This window comes from Opisthocomus hoazin, chromosome 25 (genome assembly GCF_030867145.1).
Source record: "Opisthocomus hoazin isolate bOpiHoa1 chromosome 25, bOpiHoa1.hap1, whole genome shotgun sequence".
Lineage (NCBI taxonomy): Eukaryota > Metazoa > Chordata > Aves > Opisthocomiformes > Opisthocomidae > Opisthocomus > Opisthocomus hoazin.
This window is the reverse complement of record NC_134438.1, coordinates 9421677-9441506: the sequence shown is the minus strand read 5'-3', so window position 1 is coordinate 9441506 and position 19830 is coordinate 9421677. Positions and strand designations below refer to the sequence as shown.

General features: G+C 52.1%; 1 protein-coding gene across 1 annotated transcript; it reads left to right on the top strand.

The window, feature by feature from the left end:
- Positions 1 to 8710: 8710 nt before the first annotated feature.
- On the top strand, positions 8711 to 18129 carry LOC104336175 (Fc alpha and mu receptor). The gene is made up of 13 exons (XM_075442913.1): positions 8711 to 8753; positions 12169 to 12276; positions 12934 to 13275; positions 13535 to 13864; positions 13962 to 14291; positions 14949 to 15156; positions 16581 to 16693; positions 16765 to 16813; positions 16984 to 17086; positions 17168 to 17228; positions 17369 to 17507; positions 17619 to 17759; positions 17946 to 18129. Exons 2-13 carry the CDS (start codon positions 12240 to 12242, stop codon positions 18127 to 18129), a joined length of 2037 nt encoding a protein of 678 aa, XP_075299028.1. The 5' UTR covers positions 8711 to 8753; positions 12169 to 12239.
- Positions 18130 to 19830: the final 1701 nt, after the last annotated feature.

Here is a 19830-nt window from a genome sequence, read left to right as displayed (position 1 = left end):
CTAGTGGGTGGGACAGGGGAGGCAGAGCTCTGCTCTCGCAGGAGGAGCTGGCAGCCCTGGAGGAAACAGCTTCTGCTTGGAACACGGAGATTTGTTCTAGAAATGCAAGGGGCCACAAAAGATGGAGCTACCAGGTCCCTTGCAAGAGCTGGCTTCAGAGGACTGACCCCTTCGTTCGGAGCTTAATCTTGCATCTCCCTCTCCTCTTCCATTTATCCTGTGCTCTCCCTGCCTCTAAAGTCAGTCATTTACACTGGAAAGCCTACGGCCCGAGGAGCCCATCGCCGGGTGGGAGCCTCTCCTGCTGCCTGCCCGCTCATCAGGCCGGCTGAAGCCTGCCAGCTCGCTTGGGCAGCACCAGATGTTCCCCCACTTTGTCTTCAGGAGGAGCTGAGAAGCAGCAACAGCCACAGCAGCCACCCAGACAATCACTCTCCAACGCTGCCCTGCTCCCTCCGTGCCAGGCAGCAAGGACCACAGGGAGCAAACCTCTCCTGCTCTGATGTAACCCAAAATTCACAGACTCAAAGGAAGAGATTTACCTTTGCTCCAGCCCAGCCCGCATCTCTCATCAGCAGTCTCCAGCAACGAGCCGCTCCTCAGCCAAGCGCCCGTGGGATCCCCACCAGCACCCAACGTAGGAGCAACAAACACATCCCCAGTTTGCAGACAGGCAGGAGCCAGAGCAAGGTGATGAGCCTCTCTTTTATAAGGGGAAAAGCTGGTGGGCCATCAGACAAGCAGCTGTGCTCCTCCAGCCCACCAGCCCAGCTGATGCAAGGAGCTGAAGTGATGGCTGCTCCTCTCACCGAGAGGCAAGGGAAAGGCTGCTCCTGCCTATCGATGGCATTTGGGGGTGCCTGGGAGACAGAGGGGAGAACAAGAACAGAAGCAAAATCCACCTCCAGGTTCAGCCAAACTCCAGTTAAGTTTGCAGCCTCTTGTCTGGATACCTCTGGAAGCAGACTTTGTACTACTTAATTCTGGGCATAATTTGTTTGGTTTGTGCCTGGAAGGTAAAATCACAGCAGACCCCAGCCAAGAAAACAGCCGTGAAGAGGGATGATAATATTTCAGAAGTAACCTGAAGAGTTGGTTAATGCGCCCTCAATGCCTTAATGCAGATTGTACAGACTGTGTTTATGCAGTGCAGCGATGTTAGAAAAGACCCAAAGAAAACACTCAGCTTTGCATGGAGTATTCATCTCCTTCTTAACTATCAGTCCCATACCAGCTCAGACATATCATTTCCATGTCTGCATGAGCCTGTCAAGACCTACTATCCCAATTAAAAGCATTCTTGCGTACATCTTTCATTACAAAGATCAAATTCAGGAGAAGTGGTTTGTTAAATTCTGGTGGTATCAAAGAACGTCAGCTGTACTGGGCCACAGTCTCCAGGAGAAATCAGTCGTCTTAATAATAGACTTTGTCACGGTGCAGCAGCTTCGGTGTGGGTGTCAGCAGGGATCCCTGGGGCTGGTGTCCTCGGGAGGTCGGGGAAGTGGGTTGGTTACTGCTGGCCCGACACGTCTCCACCTGGAGAACATCAGACCTGGTCTGTGAGAGGGTCCCACTGGGGTCGCTCCAGCTCCGTGGCAGAGGACTGTAGATGTCCGAGGGGGTTCAACCACATCCCAGCAGGGTTTGTGCAATACCTGGTAGCTGAGGCTCTGCCCTGTCCCTGCTCAGAGAAGGACCTCCTCTGACTCCAGCTACTCCAGTATGAAGGGGGAATAAATTATTTCAAGGAGTATTGCATCTCTCTGCTTCATCAAAAAGGCACCAGGATGATCCCCACGCTTCGCCTGACCCACCCAGGGCCTGTTTCTCCTCCATTTGGTGCTTTGTGTTGGCGTTCACAGTAAAGCGTGGCAAACGGAGGAGGAGTGGGGAGTGTTCCTGTGCCGGTGCAATGGCATTTCATATTCCAGTTGCACCAACCAGCATAAACGGCTACACAAGGGGGAAGGCAGTGGGACTCAGCCCCTGGGTCTGTGTGGGACCTCGGGGTGGGGACTCATCCAGCTGCGTGCTGTGTTTAATACAATGAGCTGCTGCTTCAGCTGAACTTCTGGGTGATGCCATAATCCCTACAGGCACGGCGAAAACCCGCGAGCCCCTTGGTGGTTATGATAAAGTAAGGCTTTGTAGAGTTTAGGCAAGGTCGAAGTGCTGCTGGGGTTCAGCTCGTGTCACTCCGCCCCAGGTCCCCGCGCCCCGAGGCCAGGCACAGAGCTGAGCCCAGGCTGCCCGCCAGCCCCGAGCATCACGGGGGCATCTCTCCAATTACACCAACCAGCCAAGGCAAGCCCTGGCCGTTTACAGTTATTAACAGTGAAAAAACAGTGTGGCAGACTCTCAAGCATAGGAGCAACATTCCCTGAAAATGGGTGTCCTCCGAACACCCTTAGCTGACGTACAGAGCTGTTCCATCACATTAAAGTGTGACCGCGCAGTGGGTGCCCTCGGGTGAGTCCGAGTTCTGCCCAGATCAACACCAGGAGTGGCCTGGGTGACGCCTGTCCATGCTCAGAGCAACCCTAGTGCAGGGTTTGGCACAGTATCCTCCATGTCTCTCTCCATTATGTTTTTTCCCTGTTCTTTGTCTCTACTGGAATTTTGAAAGAAGAAAGGCAGATGTACCCCAAACCCTGTCCCCGCCGCTCCCGTGTGTGCAGTGCTTGGCGCTGGAGAACTGACGACCTGCAGGTACAGAAAAGCCAGACGGCAAAGACGAGCTCCACCAGGCTCCTTCGAGCCTTTCACTGCAGACTCCTGCTCTGCTCAACCCAGGGTTTTCCCTGGGTTGGGTTTGTTTTGCTCTACTTGCCAGCAATGCAAACTTACCCAGTATCTTAAAACCAAACTAGATGCAAGTTTCCTCATTCCTGCTTTTAAAACCCGTGCTCTGGCTCTGCCACAGCAGCCACGGGTTCAGCCGCGGCAGGGCAGGGCTGCGAGTGCGCTCCTGACTCCCAGAGAGCCTCCCTGCTCTGTGTTTCCAAAGCTCCTTTAACTCTGAAGCCCAGCAAGAGACAGAAAGGGTCACTGTTGCTCCTTGCACAGGGGTTTGTGCGCAGCGATAACACATGTTCCAACAACGCTGCCCTAGCTGGAGTTTAATCATTAACTCCGACGGGCACTGCAGAGCAAGCAGGGGTTGTCACGATTTATTCCTAACGACACGGACTGCAGACAAGCTGTGGGAGATGCTGGTAGCAACCTCGACACCTGCGCATCGGTAAAGCACGGGCTCGGAGCCCCGGCGCGATGCCCGCTGCTGCACAGTGCCCGCCGCGCTGCTCGCTTGGGCTGGGCACGGGGAAGAGGTTCACCAGCCAGCACGCGCTCGTTACAGAAAGAGAAATTTCCTTAACAAGCATAGCCCAGAAAAACAAATTCTGTACCTTGTCTGCAAGTTAACTCCCCTTTGGCAGGAGGAGAAGGTGCGAGGTGGTGGTGGTCCCCCAGGAGCAGCCCTTTCCATGTGCTGCCATCACCGCTTCCCTGCCAGAGCCATCCTCCTCGCTGCCAGCTGCCTACTGCTCCCAGCTGGTGGTAAGCAATGCGAAAAAAAATGGCCCTTGTTGCCTCCAGCGCTGCTGCCCCTGCTGAATTCATTTGCTTTTTTGTTTAAAGGAGGTGGGGTCCCCAGATGTCCCTGCTCCAAAAGCTGGGGTCTGCTTGGGACACCCAAGGACCTTCTGCTATGACCAAGACAGAATCACAGAATCATTAAGATTGGAAAAGACCTCCAAGATCACCAAGTCCAACCATTACCCCAACACCACCATGCCTGCTAAGCCATGTCCCAAAGTGCCTCATCTACACATTTTTTGAACCCCTCCAGGGATGGGGACTCCACCACTGCCCTGGGCAGCCTGGTCCAACGCCTGACCACTCTATCAATAAAGACATTTTTCCTAATATCCAATCTGAACCTCCCCTGATGCAACTTCAGGCCACTAATATGAGCATTCCCACCCCGGATGGGCGAGGAAGCAGCGCAAGGTGATGCCGTGGGTAAGGTTGCTTGTTACTGCTCCTTCAAATCAGCTCTGTCAAAAGAGATCTGCCTCCACCCAACATATCTTTCCACATCACTGCTCTTCAGAGCAGCTCGGGATGTAGTACCTGGCCCGACTGGCTCCTCTCAGGAGAGCTCGTCTGACAGCAATCCCGCTGCGCCTGTGGCTGCTTTTGATCTCTGCTGAGGCAGGAGGTCCCGTCCTAAAACACGGCACTGCTTGGCGTGGCTCGCCTGTTCCTCCCAGTTCTCCGGTGGTTCTGCTCGTTTCTGTCTGCATGTGGGCTACGGGGTTTGCTGGGGGAGGTAGCCAGGAGCCCAGGGAATGCCAGACCCCGGGGCTCGCTGCCTGGGGGCAGGGGGTTTTGTGCACCCGTATGATGTCCAAAGCAAGGGGACAGTCAGCCCCAGCAATGATGTTCCTCCTGCCCATCCTTAGCCAGCCGGCAGCGGGATGCTGCTGCTGCTCTGCTTTCAACCCCTCCTTCCCCGGTGAGCGTCCCTCCCTTCCAGATGTGCTCATTATTTTCCCCTTTTCTGCCAGCTCCCGGCTGAGCGGCAGCTTGTACCCCTTTTGGTAACGTGAGGGAAATGTGGAGCAGGAGCAGGTCCCACCTCGTACCCAGGGAGTTCTGGAGTCGGCATCTGAATGAAAACCAGCAAAATATCTCGCGAGAAGAGCCATTTCTGAGCTGTGGCCTGGGGACAGCTGGGTGCCCCCCGCTAACAGAGCCGCAAGAAACCTGGCAGGAGGCAGCTCAGCCTGCTGCGTGCACGGTCCAGCCTTCTCCAGGGGCAACCTCTGCAGCTCCGCGGAGGAGAACATCGTCTCCGCTCGCGCTTCGAAGGCAGGTGTGAACTGCAGAGAGCGTGGAACGCGCTGGGAAACCCGGCTGCTGCTCCGAGGGGAGCCACGGCTACGCCGAGCCCCGGGGACGAGCAGAGCCCTCCAGGCTGCTCCCAGCCCCTCGCCCTTCCTCCCCGGACCCTCCTCTCCCTCACCCCACGGGCAGACCTCGGGGTGACCCACGGTGGGTGACTGGTGGTGACACCGCCGTGGGAGGGCAGCACACGCCCGGGGCTCGGTGCCTTTGCGGCGGGGACGCGGTGAGGGCAGCTGCCGAGGGGGGATTGCAGCCCCAGGAGCCCGTGGGTGCACACGGGGGGCTCTCCCATGGGGTGCAGCAGGGGCAAACGCTCCCCTCCCAGGTAAATGATAAATAATGCACAGGGAGGGTCATAGTCACAGAATAGACTCATAGAATCATTAAGGTTGGAAAAGACCTCTAAGATCAAGCCCACCCATCACCCCAACCCCACCACGCCTGCTAAACCGTGTCCTGAAGTGCCACATCCACACGGTTTTTGAACCCCCCAAGGGATGGGGACTCCACCACTGCCCTGGGCAGCCTGGTCCAATGCCTGACCACTCTTTCAGTAAAGAAATTTTTCCTAATACCCAATCTAAACCTCCCTGACACAGCTTGAGGCCATTGCTTTGCGTCCTACTGCTAGTTACCTGGGAAAGAGACCAACACCCCCCTCACTACACCCTCCTGTCAGGTCGTTGTAGAGAGCGAATAGGTCTCCCCTCAGCCTGCTCTTCTCCAGACTGAGCAGCCCCAGCTCCCTCAGCCGCTCCCCATCAGACTTGTTCTTCAGACCCCTCCCCAGCCTCACTGCCCTGCTTTGGGCACGCTCCAGCCCCTCAACTCCCTTCTTGCAGTGAGGGGCCCAAATCTGCACACAGTGCTCAAGGTGCGGTCTCACCAGTGCCCAGTACGGTGGCACGACCACTTCCATGGTCCTTCCCGTGCCCGCCCGTACCCAGCTCAGACCCGTGCCCAGGGGCTGAGAGTGGCAGGGATGGGGACAAGGCACAGCTGCTCACACAGTGGAGGGGACTTCACCTTTCCCAGCACTAAGGTCACACAAGTACTTTAGGGAAAGAGAAGAGAGAACAGGAGATGCAGTAATTAACCTAGTACCACAGTTAAAATGAATTATTAACATTGCTGCGGAGGTAGAGAGGCTTTGCCTTATCGGAAGCAATAAAACAATTAGGAGAACAACCTTTGAGCACACAGTAGACTTCCTAAACCCGGGGGGCAAGTTTGGCCCCAGATGCTTCGGTGCGTCTCCAGGGCCGGGGTCTCCCCAGGGCAGCTGTGGTTCCCCGCAGCGCCTGGTCTGCCCGTCTGGGTGCCAGCTTTACCCCAGCGGCAGGACACGGGGTCCTGCCGTGACCCTGCTGCGGGCTGGGCTTCACCAGTTGTCACCCAGGCGAGGGCAGCTGGGGTGCCCAGGCTGCTGGAGACCCCTCCCACCCCAGGATGAGGTTCTCCTGCAGGGCAAGGACAAGGACCGCCAGCTCAGCTCTGGTCCTCAGCTCTACCCTTGCAAACCCCTCTCTGCCTCGTAGAAGTGGCATCAGCTCTGCTTTGCCTTCAGGCCCTCAAATGCAAATCTGCCGAGGCAAAGAGCAGGAGCTGCACCCCAAAGCATCGGCTCAGCCTGCAGCAGGGGCTCACCAGAGCAGAGGGCTTCTCAGGGGGGTTCAGACTGAACATCTCAGCCACATTCACAGCATGGAGAAATGAATACTGAGTAGTCCTAGGGGTTTCCACCACCAGTTTGGTGTCTCCCATTTTATTGCTAGTACAAGGGCAATCCTATTGCTTTGCTACTGATGTGGTAATAAATGTCCTTAGATTAATTCTGCTGAAGCCTAATCAATATTGGGAAGTTTATTGCGCTGGTTTGGTATGAAACAACAACAATTACTGCCATATAAGTAATCATATCATGATAAAGAAAGCAAAACTGTTTAACAGAAATTTACCTTCGTCCAGGGAGACTCTAAAGTGCTTCAAAGATTGACTTACACGAAACACAGTCTGTCTTCAAAGCATGCCTGCACACAAGAGGGGGAAGAGCAGGACCTTTGGACCCCACCGGCGCACCGCCGCGTCGGAACAAAGCTGCTGCTGTCACCTGTCCCGTGAGCACTCCGACCCACGGCGAGCGTTACCCTGCGACCCCTGGAGTTCTGCAGGGTGCTGGGACCAGCCCAGGCCGTTCGCAGAAATGCTGCGGGTACATTTGCTTCAATCCATTATTTTTATTTGAAGAAACAACAAAGTCCCTTGCAATAACCCCATTGTTACTATGCCTACATAGTTTTTGAAGTAACTATCACCACACCTACAGTTCTCTCAATTAAGATTATTTGGTCGGTGCAGAAGAGGAACTGTGTGTGTGCACGGACAAAATGCCCTCAGTTACCTCTTCGGACCCTGTGCAGCAACGAGCAGGACGATCACGGAACAAACTGGAATTGCCCGTGATGAACGTGCCTCCAACATGCCTGGGTTTGGGTTGTACCCATGCAGAGCTGCCGGCTGATGGTGCCTTTCCTCTGGCAGTGCGACCCACCAGCTGACAAATCTGAAGTGTGCAATGGTTAAAACACAGCAAGATTAAATTTAGAGAGAAATTCGTCACCATGAAATGACAATTTACTGAGTGAGCTGAGAGATACTGTCAACTAAAGGCCCTTAGAGACACAGTGGTTTGATGTCTCAGCTTTGATCTGGTTAGCCAACTGGCGATCTGGTTGAGTCAGGCCACGCTCCAGTGATCCGACAGGGTCACGCTAACAGGAGAAATGAAGAACTGAAACTGCCTGACTGGGAATTACAGCAGGAATCTGGGCAAGTGTCTGTCACGGTGCTTCTTGGGTAACACACAAGCGGTGAGGGACCACCAGCACCCTGAGCTTCCCAGTGCTGGTTCCTGCCCAGTTCCAGACCTCCCAGGGGCAACCGTCACGCTGGAGAGGACAACTGCAGCGAGAGTCACAAGATGACAAAGCCCCACTAGCAGGGACTGGCAGCACGAGAAATCAAACAGACAAATAAACCAGCCCTTGGGCAGGAGCCTAAAATCTCGTTTTACACAACTGCAGAGGGTTGCCAGCGCTTTGCTGGTTCTGCGGGCACAGGGGAGAGAAAGACCAGAAGAAAGCAAGCCGCTGGTTGGTTCAGCAGCACTTGTCCCAGCACGGCATGTTGGCTTGCTTCATTTCCATCACAGGGATTGCTTGGAGACAAAATTTGAAGCAGAAGCCATCGGTTTGTCCTGTGTTCCTACAGAGGAGGGGACCAAAAGACAGGTGTCTGCTAGACGAAGCACTCGGGTCCATTCAGACCGCAGAAGTTTGAGGAAACGTGCACAAAGTTCTCACTTTACGTGAAGTTCTGCCTGGAAGTGGCTCACAGCAGATAGCGTTCTGCTGCTGTTCAGGAAGAGTTGCTTTGCATCAAAGCTTTGCAAGTTCTCTGTAGAGCAGGGAAATTCCTCTCAAACTCTTGCAATTTCTGCTCCCAGCCTCTTCGTTCCCCCCCATGATGTCACCCGCATCACTAGGTACCTAAAAATGACCATTTTGGGGGTTCCACACTCAGAACGTTGGTGGCATCTCTACTAATCCCGAATCTTGATCATCTCCAGTTTGCTCAGCAACGCACAGGTCAAGTTTAGAAAATTTTTAGTGCATCCATTTTTAAACTCTGGACATCAATAAATTAAAAAAAGAATTAACCATCAAAAGCCAAGCAAAGACGAACTGAACTGCCAGCTGCAAACCCCACTCTAGCAAACTGAATGCAAACTGGAGGCAGAGCAGAGGAAACTTCCAGCAACAGAAGCATCACAGTCTAAGGTAGGTGATCCTCAATTTGCCCTTAAAACACTACTGTCTGGAGTACAATGCTGTTGCACGGTATTTCTATGAGCTACCTTGTTGGATTTCACCTACGATATGTAAAGGATTTGAAATTTAAAATAATAGAATTTTAATTTATAATTCATTTAGATATATAATTATATATATAATATATTTATATAATTATATAATAGAATTTAATATAATTATTACTTCTATAGCATTAATTGTAGTGTAACTGATTTATGGTGATTTTTTTTTCAAAGGTGGTGTGGCTTTTTTTTAATCTTTTAAAAGCTATAAATTAGATTACTGGCTTTTTTGCCAAGAACACACATTAAAATGATGTGGAGGTAAGTCCCTATGCAGGCTCATGCAGAGAGCCTCTGCCCAGTTACGCAGCAGCAGCCATCTCACGGCGGGTGGCAGCAGGAGAATGGTTTAATTGGAGAGGGGTAGAAAGCTGATCACAGAAACATGTTCACAATACAAAACTGAAATGGAGGCAAGAAAAAACCACCAACCACACATTGGTTACTTCTTGGTGATGCCTGCATTTCTGGGATTTATAATTCTATCTCTTTATTTTCACTTTCTGCTTTTTCTTTAACGCTGATCTGCTGGTTAAAGAAAAACAATACAAAACACCTCCTTGCCTAAAGCCTAAGATTAAATGAGATTAAAATTTAGCTGCCAGCTCTGTCTCTGTCCTGCAGATAGGAAACCGAGTTCGCTCTCCTCCACCAGCGCTCCCTCTCTGTGGGCATTTTCACCCAGACCCCACGGAGAGCGCAGATAACGCAGCTCAGTAACCCGACAACGCTGCAAGAGCAGACACGAGGCGAGAAAGACCTAGCTGAACGTTTGGCTTTAGTTTGGCTTCTGTCTAACCCATAAATCGTCTGCAACACGGGGCAGCTCCCTGCTCACAGAGCTGCCCGTACATCAGCCACCACCCCGTACCTCCAAACCCCACGTCGCCGGCGGATGCTGCGAGTGCCATGGGAGAGGAGGTTTTAGTGCTGGAGCAGCACAGCTGGGGCTCAGCTGGAGGCACCCAAGGGAGCTGGTCTCGTTTTTCTCCTGGAAAATGTGAGATCTCCTCATTAGCAGCTTGGAAGCCCTTTGTGCTGGTCATGGCAGGTGCAGTTCGTGCTCTGCGAGGCTCTTCGCTGACACGCTGCTTGTTGCTGCAGGGTGGGAAAGGAGTGAGTAAAGGGGCTGTGGAGCCGGGGTAAGTGACCTTAAAACCCAGCAGCTGGGTGAGTGTGTAAGCATGGCACCCACCTCCCAACGAGGCACCCACCTCCTAACGAGGCGAGGAGCTTGTAGACACTTCACATCTCTGCTGCTGATGGACTGATGCTGGGGAGAATTGAGCAAGTTAATGCCAGCCCAGAATACATCTGCTATGGAAACAAGCTGGCAAACTGGCTACTGCTTTCTTTTTTTTTTTAATCACAGAATGTTAGGGGTTGGAAGGGACCTCTGTGGGTCACCCAGTCCAACCCTCCTGCCGAAGCAGGGTCACCTACAATAGGCTGTAGAGGACCTTGTCCAGGCGGGTCTTGAATATCTCCAGAGAAGACGACTCCACAACCTCCCTGCGTGTCAGGACTTCTTCCCATGTCCCTAGTCCAAAAATGAGGACAGGAGGGAGTGCACTGACTCAGCTGTAGTGGTGTACATCAGAAAAAATTAAATGAGGTGAGGGATAATATTTTTTCCTGATTTCTGGATGTAAATAAGGACTTCTAGCTCTGCAGGGCATCCTTGTTGGCTGCTCCTTGCTTCAAGTCCTCCAGATTAGTAGGCATTATGGCACTGAATAAAAACCAGCACTTTTCAAGTCACCTCTCCAGTCTCTGTCCGGCTGCAATGAGGAAGCTGCAGAGGCTCTGGCGAAGCCACCGCCCAGCGCCAAGCTGCACAGAGCTGGGGTGACCAGAACATCTTTCTGCCTGTATGCTGAGGGCAAAGCAAGCTGTTTTCCGCAGGCAGATGTGGTCAGCCAGCCACACACAGATGCACACACATCTCTCTGTGGCAGAGCTGCCTCCACCGCCTCGTGCATGGGGAAAAGAAATGGAGGGGAACCAGCCCGAAGCAGACGCTGTGCCAGCTGCCCCACCGCAGCGCGTCGGCCTGCCCTGAAAAGGGAAGAGAGCGTTTCTGCCGCCCCGTCCCACGCTTCCTATTGCGGAGCAGCAGCGGAGCTGGGCGGGAGCCGAGTTTGCACGCGGGGTGTTCGCAGCCGGGGCAGATGCGCAGTGTCCCCAGCGCTGGGCGTGCAAGGCATGGCCAGCGATGGGGCCGAGGGCTGAGCCCACCTCACACTCCCCTGCAGCAGCGGGGTGGGGGGAGCAGGGCAGCAGCGCGTGCCCGTGGGCACCCAGCCCAGGGCGCAGCAGCCAGCAGAAGCTGGCAGGGCTCAGCTCAGCACCGTGGCGGGCGGCAATAAAGCTCGCGGTGGCATTGAGCCGCTGCCGTTTCCTTGTTCGTATTTCCTGAGCGCTTTGAAGTGATTCCAGTGCACTAACAAGTAGGAAAATAAACCACGGGATCTGCACCTACCAAGGTTTCAACTGCAGTGGGGGTTAGGCAAATCTCAAACAAAGGAATTTAGTAGAGACTCTTTAGGATAAAGAACCGCAGTAATCAACAGTCAATTTTTAACTCAAATAAGGAAGTTGTTCCTACCTGAACCAGAGACACCCAAACACTGTTTCTGTTCGGATCTGAAAATGGACAACTACAGTCTGTACAAAGATTAATTTCAGGGAAGAAAAATAAAAAGGGAAGAAAGATAGCTGGGGTGTGGCAGGAGCTGTTGAAGGATGTTGGCATTCCTGAGACGCGCAGCATTTCCTGCTGTTTCTTGAGCTGAAAAAAAAAACCAGAAGAGAAGCAAAGAAATGGCTTGATGCCGCAGGTCTGGAGGTGGCTGGCCGGGCAGGACAGAGCCCACGTCTCATGGCTGCTGGGCTGCCCGGCGCCAGGTTTGGCACCCACCGAAGCCATCCCGGGATGCCCGTGTGCCCGCAGGCACTGGCCCGGGTCGCGGCGCAGCCCAGCAGACCGCAGCGGTGCCGGAGGGGCTCGGCTGCAGCACCGCACCGGGTCCCTCGCTGGCCCGGCACACCCCGGCTCCGGCTGCCGCTCACCTGCCGTTACCAGCAGTGCCTTTGGTACCCACACAACAGAGGATTTAATCCAGGAGCATGAGAGCTGCAGAGCACTGATAGAATGGCTTTTTCTGCTTAAAATTCCCTTATCATGGGGCCAGGCCATGTCACGAGCTGGGAGCCACCAGGGACACACGCGCTCTGCTCCCAACGGCCATCAGAGCAAGCCGGGCGGCTTGCCTTGGCAGACCCCAGCCACAACCCCTCTCTTCTGTTTGATAACGCAGACACCAGCAAAATCCTGTCTCCAAAGCGAGATTTTTGAAGTTTGCCGACCGAACATTTGTGAAGGCTGGACATGGTGGTTCTCTTTCTCTTGGCAGCTTTGCTGCAAGGTGAGTCACCAAGAAACCAGTCTCCAGGCACTTGCATTGACAAGAACAGGCAAAGCTGAACTGGGGACATGGGTACACCCCTGGCTAAACCCTCACTTGAACACTAGACACCTCCACCTGCAAAGTGGAAGCTGGTCGAACCTCCCTGCCTGCTGGACGTCTGCAGAGAGCTGGCAAAGGCATGGCCAGGGCTGGAAGGGAGAGTCCCAGCTCTCCACGGCTCGGCACCACGGGCAGCCGCCTGGCCCTGTGCAATGCCACTGCAGCAGAGGGAAGCTGCCAGGTCAGGCAGAGCGTGCAGATGCCAAAGGTTGTTCTTAGATGTTTGCCGTTAGCTGCTGCCCTTGATGTTTAGCTCTGGGCAGAGCTGGCAGGGGTTTTGGGTGCCCTGTAAGGGGCAGGGAGGGTCTCCCTGCTCGTGCCGTGGCACAGGGCAGTGGCTCTGCACCACTGGTTATCCTCAGGTGGGTAACGTGGCACTCGAGGAAAGTAACACACCGTGTCCAAAATAAACTCTGAACTTTCTGTCCCAGATGCCCCACTGGTACCACTCATAGTCGCGCCCTTGACTTGAAGGAGCGATGTTGGTTTTCGCCAGGCAAGGATCTGGCTGTGTCTGAATAACCAACGACTTCTGTTTCTTTCTTTCCCTGAAAGACCCAGTTTCAAGCACCTTGTACGGATCCAGGTTTTTGACGGGTGAGGTTGGAGGATCGGTCACCCATCAATGCTTCTACACCATCACGACAGCCAACAAACACGACCGAAAATACTGGTGCAAAATAGCAGGGAGCGGAGTTTGCTACACCATCATTTCTACAACTGGTTACACCTCGAGGGGCTACGCAGGGCGCGTGTCTCTCGAGGACCTCCCCCAGAAGGGCACCTTCACAGTGACAATGACAGGGCTGAAGAAGAACGACACGGGGACCTACCGATGTGGCATTGGCACCAGCAACAGGGACCTCTACGTCAGCCTGAACCTGACGGTTTCGGCAGGTAGGACGCTGGCAGGGGACAGGGGACTCCGCTCCGCTGGCAGCACCTTGGGGCCGTGTGCTGGAGCATCGGCTCACACTGCCTGCTCCCCACGTGCAGCAGGCATAGTGACTTTTTCTACCCCATGCTATGAACCAGATATTTAGAATGATGGGGTATAAAAGTACCCAGATTTGGCCAAATCAGCTGCTAGTAAGGAAACTCCCGCCTGGCTGGGGGCTGCGTGCTGGATGGTGCGTCCTGTGCTCTGTCCCTGCAGGTACCAGTGTGTCGGAGACAGTCGAGCTCATCCAAGGGGAGCTCCGTGGCTCTGTCACCGTCCTGTGCCCACCCGGGGACACCCAAGGTGGCAAGAAGAGGTTCTGGTGCAAACTGGGGAGAACCAGCTGCAGTCTCATAGCCGACACCGATGGCTACGTGGGAAAGAGTTACCAAGGACGAATCTTTATCACTCCTCAGGAGAGCTATGGAGCTTTCAGAATCTTGATAAATGACTTAACAAGGGAAGACTCGGGGCTGTACAGGTGCGGGACAGGAAGGCTCAGCGCTGGAGACAGCCAGCGGGTGGTGGCTCTGCAGGTGACCACAGGTAGGACGGGATGCTGGGGGCTGCACGTGCTGTGGGGGTTCCTCACAGCCCCGGATGAGGAGCATGAAATGCTAACGCAGCCCTCTCCAACCTGCAGCCTCCACCCTGCCCAAGAGACCAAAATTTCTGAGCGGCACAGTCGGGGGCTCGCTGTCCGTGAAGTGCCACTATGATCCCAAGGGGAGCTACGAGAAGAAGTATTTGTGCAGGTGGAAGGAAGCTCGCTGCTCCCTGCTCGTGGATGTGGACGGGTTTGTGCACGAGTCCTATGCAGGGCGAATACAAATAGCCAGCAGCGACCAGGAGAATGGGACTTACATGGTGGTGATGAGGCACCTGAGAGAGGACGACGCGGGATGGTACTGGTGTGGGGCTAAGAACGGGCACACGGAGCACACGTCCTCTGTGAAGCTGCTCATCCAGAAGGGTAGGTGGTGGGCTGGCTTAGAACACAATAAATCGCTTTTCTTTTTCTAAATAACTCTTTCCCTTACCCCTTCTTGGGCGTGAGGAGAATAAACTCTCCTTTGTACTATGCATAAATAGAACAACTTTGTAAGAAACATCAGCTATATGTTTTGCCTTACAGTTATGGCAAGTAACTGAGTTAATGGTAAAGGTTTTCAGAGGCAGGGGTGTAAGCTGAGCTTTCAGCAGATATTCAGTTTCTTTGAATCATATTATTGATTATTTAAGATGCAAACCCCTAGCATAAGACATCCTGAGCCTAGCAAGTGCTGTGCAGAGACCTGTGCTTTGCTCTGAAGATAAGCTGAAGGTTATCTGGCATTTTTAGAAACCGCGGCATGTAAACACAGATCCGTGTAACTGTTCAGCTGGCAAAGACAGAAATAGCGGGGTTAAAGTATGAATGTTTGCCAAGTATTAATGGGTTTTCATTAGTACTCCCAAGGTGCTTTCCATAAGACTCAAAGGAAAACAGAAATACTTGGGTTTGGTCATATCGTGCTACGTATTTTTTCATGCAGACATACAAGATGAGATGCATAAATCTCTGGTAAATCTAACAGGTTGTCTCTGCAAAAAGATGGATATTCAAGCCTCAAAATAATGTTCTCCCTAGAAACCCGCTCTACACAAGACCCAGAAACATCCACCCTTGTGAAACCCACTTTATCGTCAAGTCCTGCTGCCTACAGCACTCCCACGCAGAGGAGCAGCACGGGCCTGACGTACGCGACGGGCACCGTCACCCAGAGCACCAGCACCCTGCTGCCCACTACCCCCCCGAGCACCTTTGTAACCTCCCCAGGCGAAATCCATCACAAGAGGTGAGTTCATGGCCACGTTTCTCGCTGGTGCCAAGTTGGTGGCTTCTGACCTGCCTGCCCCATTTCCCAGGGCCCTGCGTAGGTAGCGCACGGGTTGCAAGCTGAAAACACCAACAGGAGACATTAGCAATTAGAAAGGCAGAAGGCAAGGTTATCATAGAATGGTAAGTGTTGGAAGGGACCCTAAAGATCATCTGGTTCCAACCCCCCTGCCATAAGCAGGGATATCTTCCACTAGACCAGGTCTATCTCCTGTCCTGCTGTGGCATGTATCTTTGAACTCATCTTTAAATCTTCTGGTGCTGATCGCTCCTGCAGATCAGATGCCAACAGACGTGCTTCTGTCTGTTTTCCTTCGCTCAGCGTGGAGGCAGGACGTTGGGAAACATTAGGCTTGAGCAAGAACGCTGGTGAATAGCTGCTACGTACCTTACTGCACACATTATCCAAGTCCTCACAGGCAGCCAGCACCCAGGGTAACATTTGGGTGCTCTGTGTTGCATAAGGAGCTATCTTTGAACAAGGTTAATCAAAAGGCTGTGAGCTATTTTGGCCGGTAATTATTCCCTGGTGCTTCTCTAGAGCCCTGCGGCTCACCCCAGTGCAACCGCTTTCCCCAGTGAATTTAACTTCCCTGCTTCCTGATTCACGGGGTGGCTGCCAGCAGCTCTCGCACCTTTCACCCCAGCTATGACCACCATCCAGCGCCGGCTGAAGCGATTTGCATAGCTGGTGGAGGTGAGCAGATATTGCAGTACTGGTCATAAGTGAAGATGAACCACAAAGTTCACAAATCTAGCTCAATATCCAGAGCTGTCCCTCCATGCACCTTGGAGCTTGCGTCTGCTCCAGTGACCCCCAGCACAAGAAGCACTGTCCTCCCCATCCCCAGCCTCCCTCAAGCCATATCTCCCTGCCATCCAGCCAGAAGGAGGAGGGGAGAGCATGTTACCATTCACAAATCTTGTCTAAAGCGTCAGATTTTGCACCGTTTCTGGCAAAGCTCTGTCTGCCTGCAGAGCTCTGATAGCATTTACAAATCATTTTTGCAAAGAGATGGTACACAGACACCCTCCAACAGTGTGAGGTTCTACAACAACTCGCAAAGAAAGAGTAAGAACCTTGCTTGTGAATCTGTATCATGAAAATAGCTCATTTTCCTTTGGGAGGGCTCATTCAGCTGGCAGCGTAAACCCCACACGGTAGAGCAGAGGCAGCTGTAGAAATTACTTCCTCATAAGCCAAACTCCAGATCAAATGATTTCATCTCTGCTTGACTTTGTTGACTCTTCTTCTTTGATTCAGTCAGAGTTCGTAACTCCTTTGTACTCTTTGGCGTAAAAACGACAGCCTGCGTTCAGGTACTTCAACCACCTTGTAGATGAATCAAAATCCAATCTAACTCTGATGGTTCATCTTTCCAGCTCATCAGGTGAATCACATCTGCTCCCAGTTGTGTTACCAGCTCTCATTTTACTGATTTTCATCACTGTCACTATTCTTGCCCTGATCAAAATCAAGCTTCAAAAGGAAACGGGTAAGTTGGCCAGGCAACACCTCTCGGGTTGCGGCTGTTGTGTTGCAATGGCTTTGCTCGTCTTTTCCAAGAGCAGGAATCTGACCGCTGCCGATTTCCATCTCTAGACACACACGCCCAGTTTGCAGCCAGTGCACACTGAAAGTGCAACTGGACTTGCAAGTCATGTCCTAGAGAAGTTGCTTTCTATTTTTTTTTAATATACTTAAACAAAGATCAAATGAAGGAAATGGCAATTCTGAAGTCCTGCTGAAAGCAAGGTTGAGTTTTTGTGTGTAAAAGATTTACAGCTGCAGGACTGCTCGGAAATCCTGCCGGATAAAGGGCAGGGACCTGCGCGGTGCCAATGGCTGCGTGCCGGCCGGCTTCTCGGGGCCGAATCCAGCCCGCCTGGTGCAAACCTGGCACAGACTTGCCCGAAAAAGCCTTCCTAACAACTCATTTTTAAAAATAGGTGCATGTATCTTATTCTAGATACTAATACACTATGTGCTAGAGATAAATTTAGAGACAAAAACCTGCAGCGAGGGCAGCGGTGAGTGGAAATACCTTTTTCACAAGAGTGAAGCTGGGAAGCAATGGCCTAACCCGGTGTCCGTGGTGACGCGCTTGTCTGCCTGAGCAGGCGTTAGAGGAGCCGTTCCCTCCACCGCCGGCATGTTTTCTGGTTTTAAGGAGAAGCAAGAAGCGCCTTGGGAAGCCTGGAAGCAGCGCCGATTCGGGCTGACCTGAACCCTGCAAAGGAGCAAACGAGGGAGGAAACCCCGAGTCCAGAAAAAGTGCAGGAATGCAGGACAGGCCCTGGCAAACCTAGGTGGGTGTTTTCTGGAACTAGTGCCGCAAGAGTCATCTCCCTTGGCAGAAGAGAATAAAAACAAATTTTCAGCAGAGGGTTTGCAGCTTAGTAAATAAAATACCTCCACAGGACAGACACCGAGTGTGCAGTCCAGGAATTGAGATGCCGCAGTCCAGGATTTATGTTCCGATGCCAAACTATTGCCTTTATTCCTTACCAAGAGATGTTGAGCCATAGATTTCAAAAGGCTTGGATTAAATCCTATATGAGGTTTAGAAACTTATTATAGGGTTGATTATAATTTTCGCTTACGCATAGTAAACATGTTATCGCTCTTCCTGCTGGCTTATTTCAATAAAGTCTGATTGCTCATGATCCCTTGCGATATTACACAGAAGAAACTCTTGTTCACTGTGTTGCAATTGCGTCATTCTTTTTTTTGTCCTTCTTGTGCAGGATGATCTCTGCTATCCTTGGAAGATTCAGGATGAACAACTTACATGTAAGAGCCTATGTCTTCTGGCAAAATATAAAAATAGCGGGCCTGTCTTGGAGGATTAGTACTTTAGAAAGGTCTTATAGAAAACATCAGAGCAAATATTTTCAACTATATCAAATCTGGGGAAATTCTTGTCAGTGAAATGCACTCCCCTTCAATTAAAAAAAAAAAGATCAAACTTAGTGGAGAAGCGGTTTGAGAACTTGGGTGATGGTATTTCGTACTCTCATTACAACGCACTTGGATCCAAACTCCCTGACCGTGCGAGCAGGGGATTCCTGTTCCAAGCTGCGGGGGGAAATGGCCCCGTGTGACAGTTCGCACCCTCCGGAGTGAGCTACCCCCTCCGCGCACACTGCCGCACACGTCCGCTTTGCTTCTTTCTTTTTCTGTTTGAAACGGCCCCTGGCTTGATCAGAAGCAGAAAGCAGAGCTACAGACATCCTACTTTTCAAAGCTATTTAGAGAATAAACCGTAGATTCCAAAGGAAGCCTCCATAGCGGCTTTAAAACAAGGCCATTAAGGTTGAAATCCAGAAGATTTTGTAGAGTGACACAGCTTGCTTAAAGTGTACAAGTTTTATTGCTGTCTGAGATTTTACTTTGCAAAAAAAGAGGCTGTGGGAAGTATTCTTGCAGTCCTAACTATAAAGGATGGAAAGAAAGAAGTACACCTCCCCCTAAAGCCTTGAAAAGAAACAATCAACATTCGGTGAAAAACTTCAGAACACAAGAATGCAAACCGAAAGCTGTTAATTGTGCCTTTTGCTTCTAGATGTGTGGTTTGGGGGAAAGCCCAGGATAACTCTCCTCGAGCTGAGCAGGAGGTTGACTCCAGAAGTCCCCTCCAACCCAGGTTTTTCTAGCTTTCTGTTCTCAGGACTCCCTGAAATATCAGACCCATTCAAAAATCAAATTGCATAAAAAGAGAAACACCAAAATCACTTAAAATGCTGTAGGGAGGCAATGCCAGATAGCAGCTTTGCTTCTGTGGTGGGGTTTTTTGTTTTGTTTTGTTTTTTTACAGTGACCCTATGGTGGAAAAATTTACTTTCCAAGATGACTGAAGAAGACTTGAGGCAGAAGCCCCTTCCGTCAAAGCCCCCGTGTCTGAGAGCTCAGAAGTTTCCCTACGGAAAGCCACGGCATGGCTATAAACTGCAAGGTCCCCGGCACCATTTGCTGCTCGCTGCCCTGTGCAGAAGCCAAGCGTCGAACCCCCACAGGCTGCCCAAATGCCACCGCTGCATGGTTTGTAGAAGAGAGAATAAAATAATGCACCTGTAATCCAGCTGTGTGCAGCCCTGAGGGTCGCTTGCAGAGGCAGAGCTGGGGAGGGGGGGTGGGGAGGAAGGACCCTCGTGACTGCAGCTTTGTTGAGTGCTAGGCAAAAAAAAAAGGAGGCTTTTCAGATTATTTTTTTTTTCCCCAAAATCCTTATCCACTGGGTCATTTTGCAACACGTAAACCACACCTGACTTCAGTTGCATCCAAAGTCTCAAGTGCTATTTTTCCACCCCCTCTTTGGCAGAGCTATCCACAGCTTCAAAACCAAACCGTTTCAGCCCAAACGCAGCCCGGTCCCAAACAGCAGCTCGGGTTTGCGCGCTCAGATTGCACGCCGTGCTGCAGACTGTGCTTTGGCCCGAAAAAAAAGCAAGCTCAGGGTTGTTTGTTTTCTGGAGATGCCAAAGTGCTCTGGAGCCGGTGACTTGGCAGGAGGACGCTTCCTTCTCGGTTCCAGCGAGTCACTGTGTTTGTGCGTGACAATGACTCGCTTTTACCAGAAACCTTAAGGGCAAGGAAACTGTTCATCCACCCTAGACTAACTTTTTCTCCCCG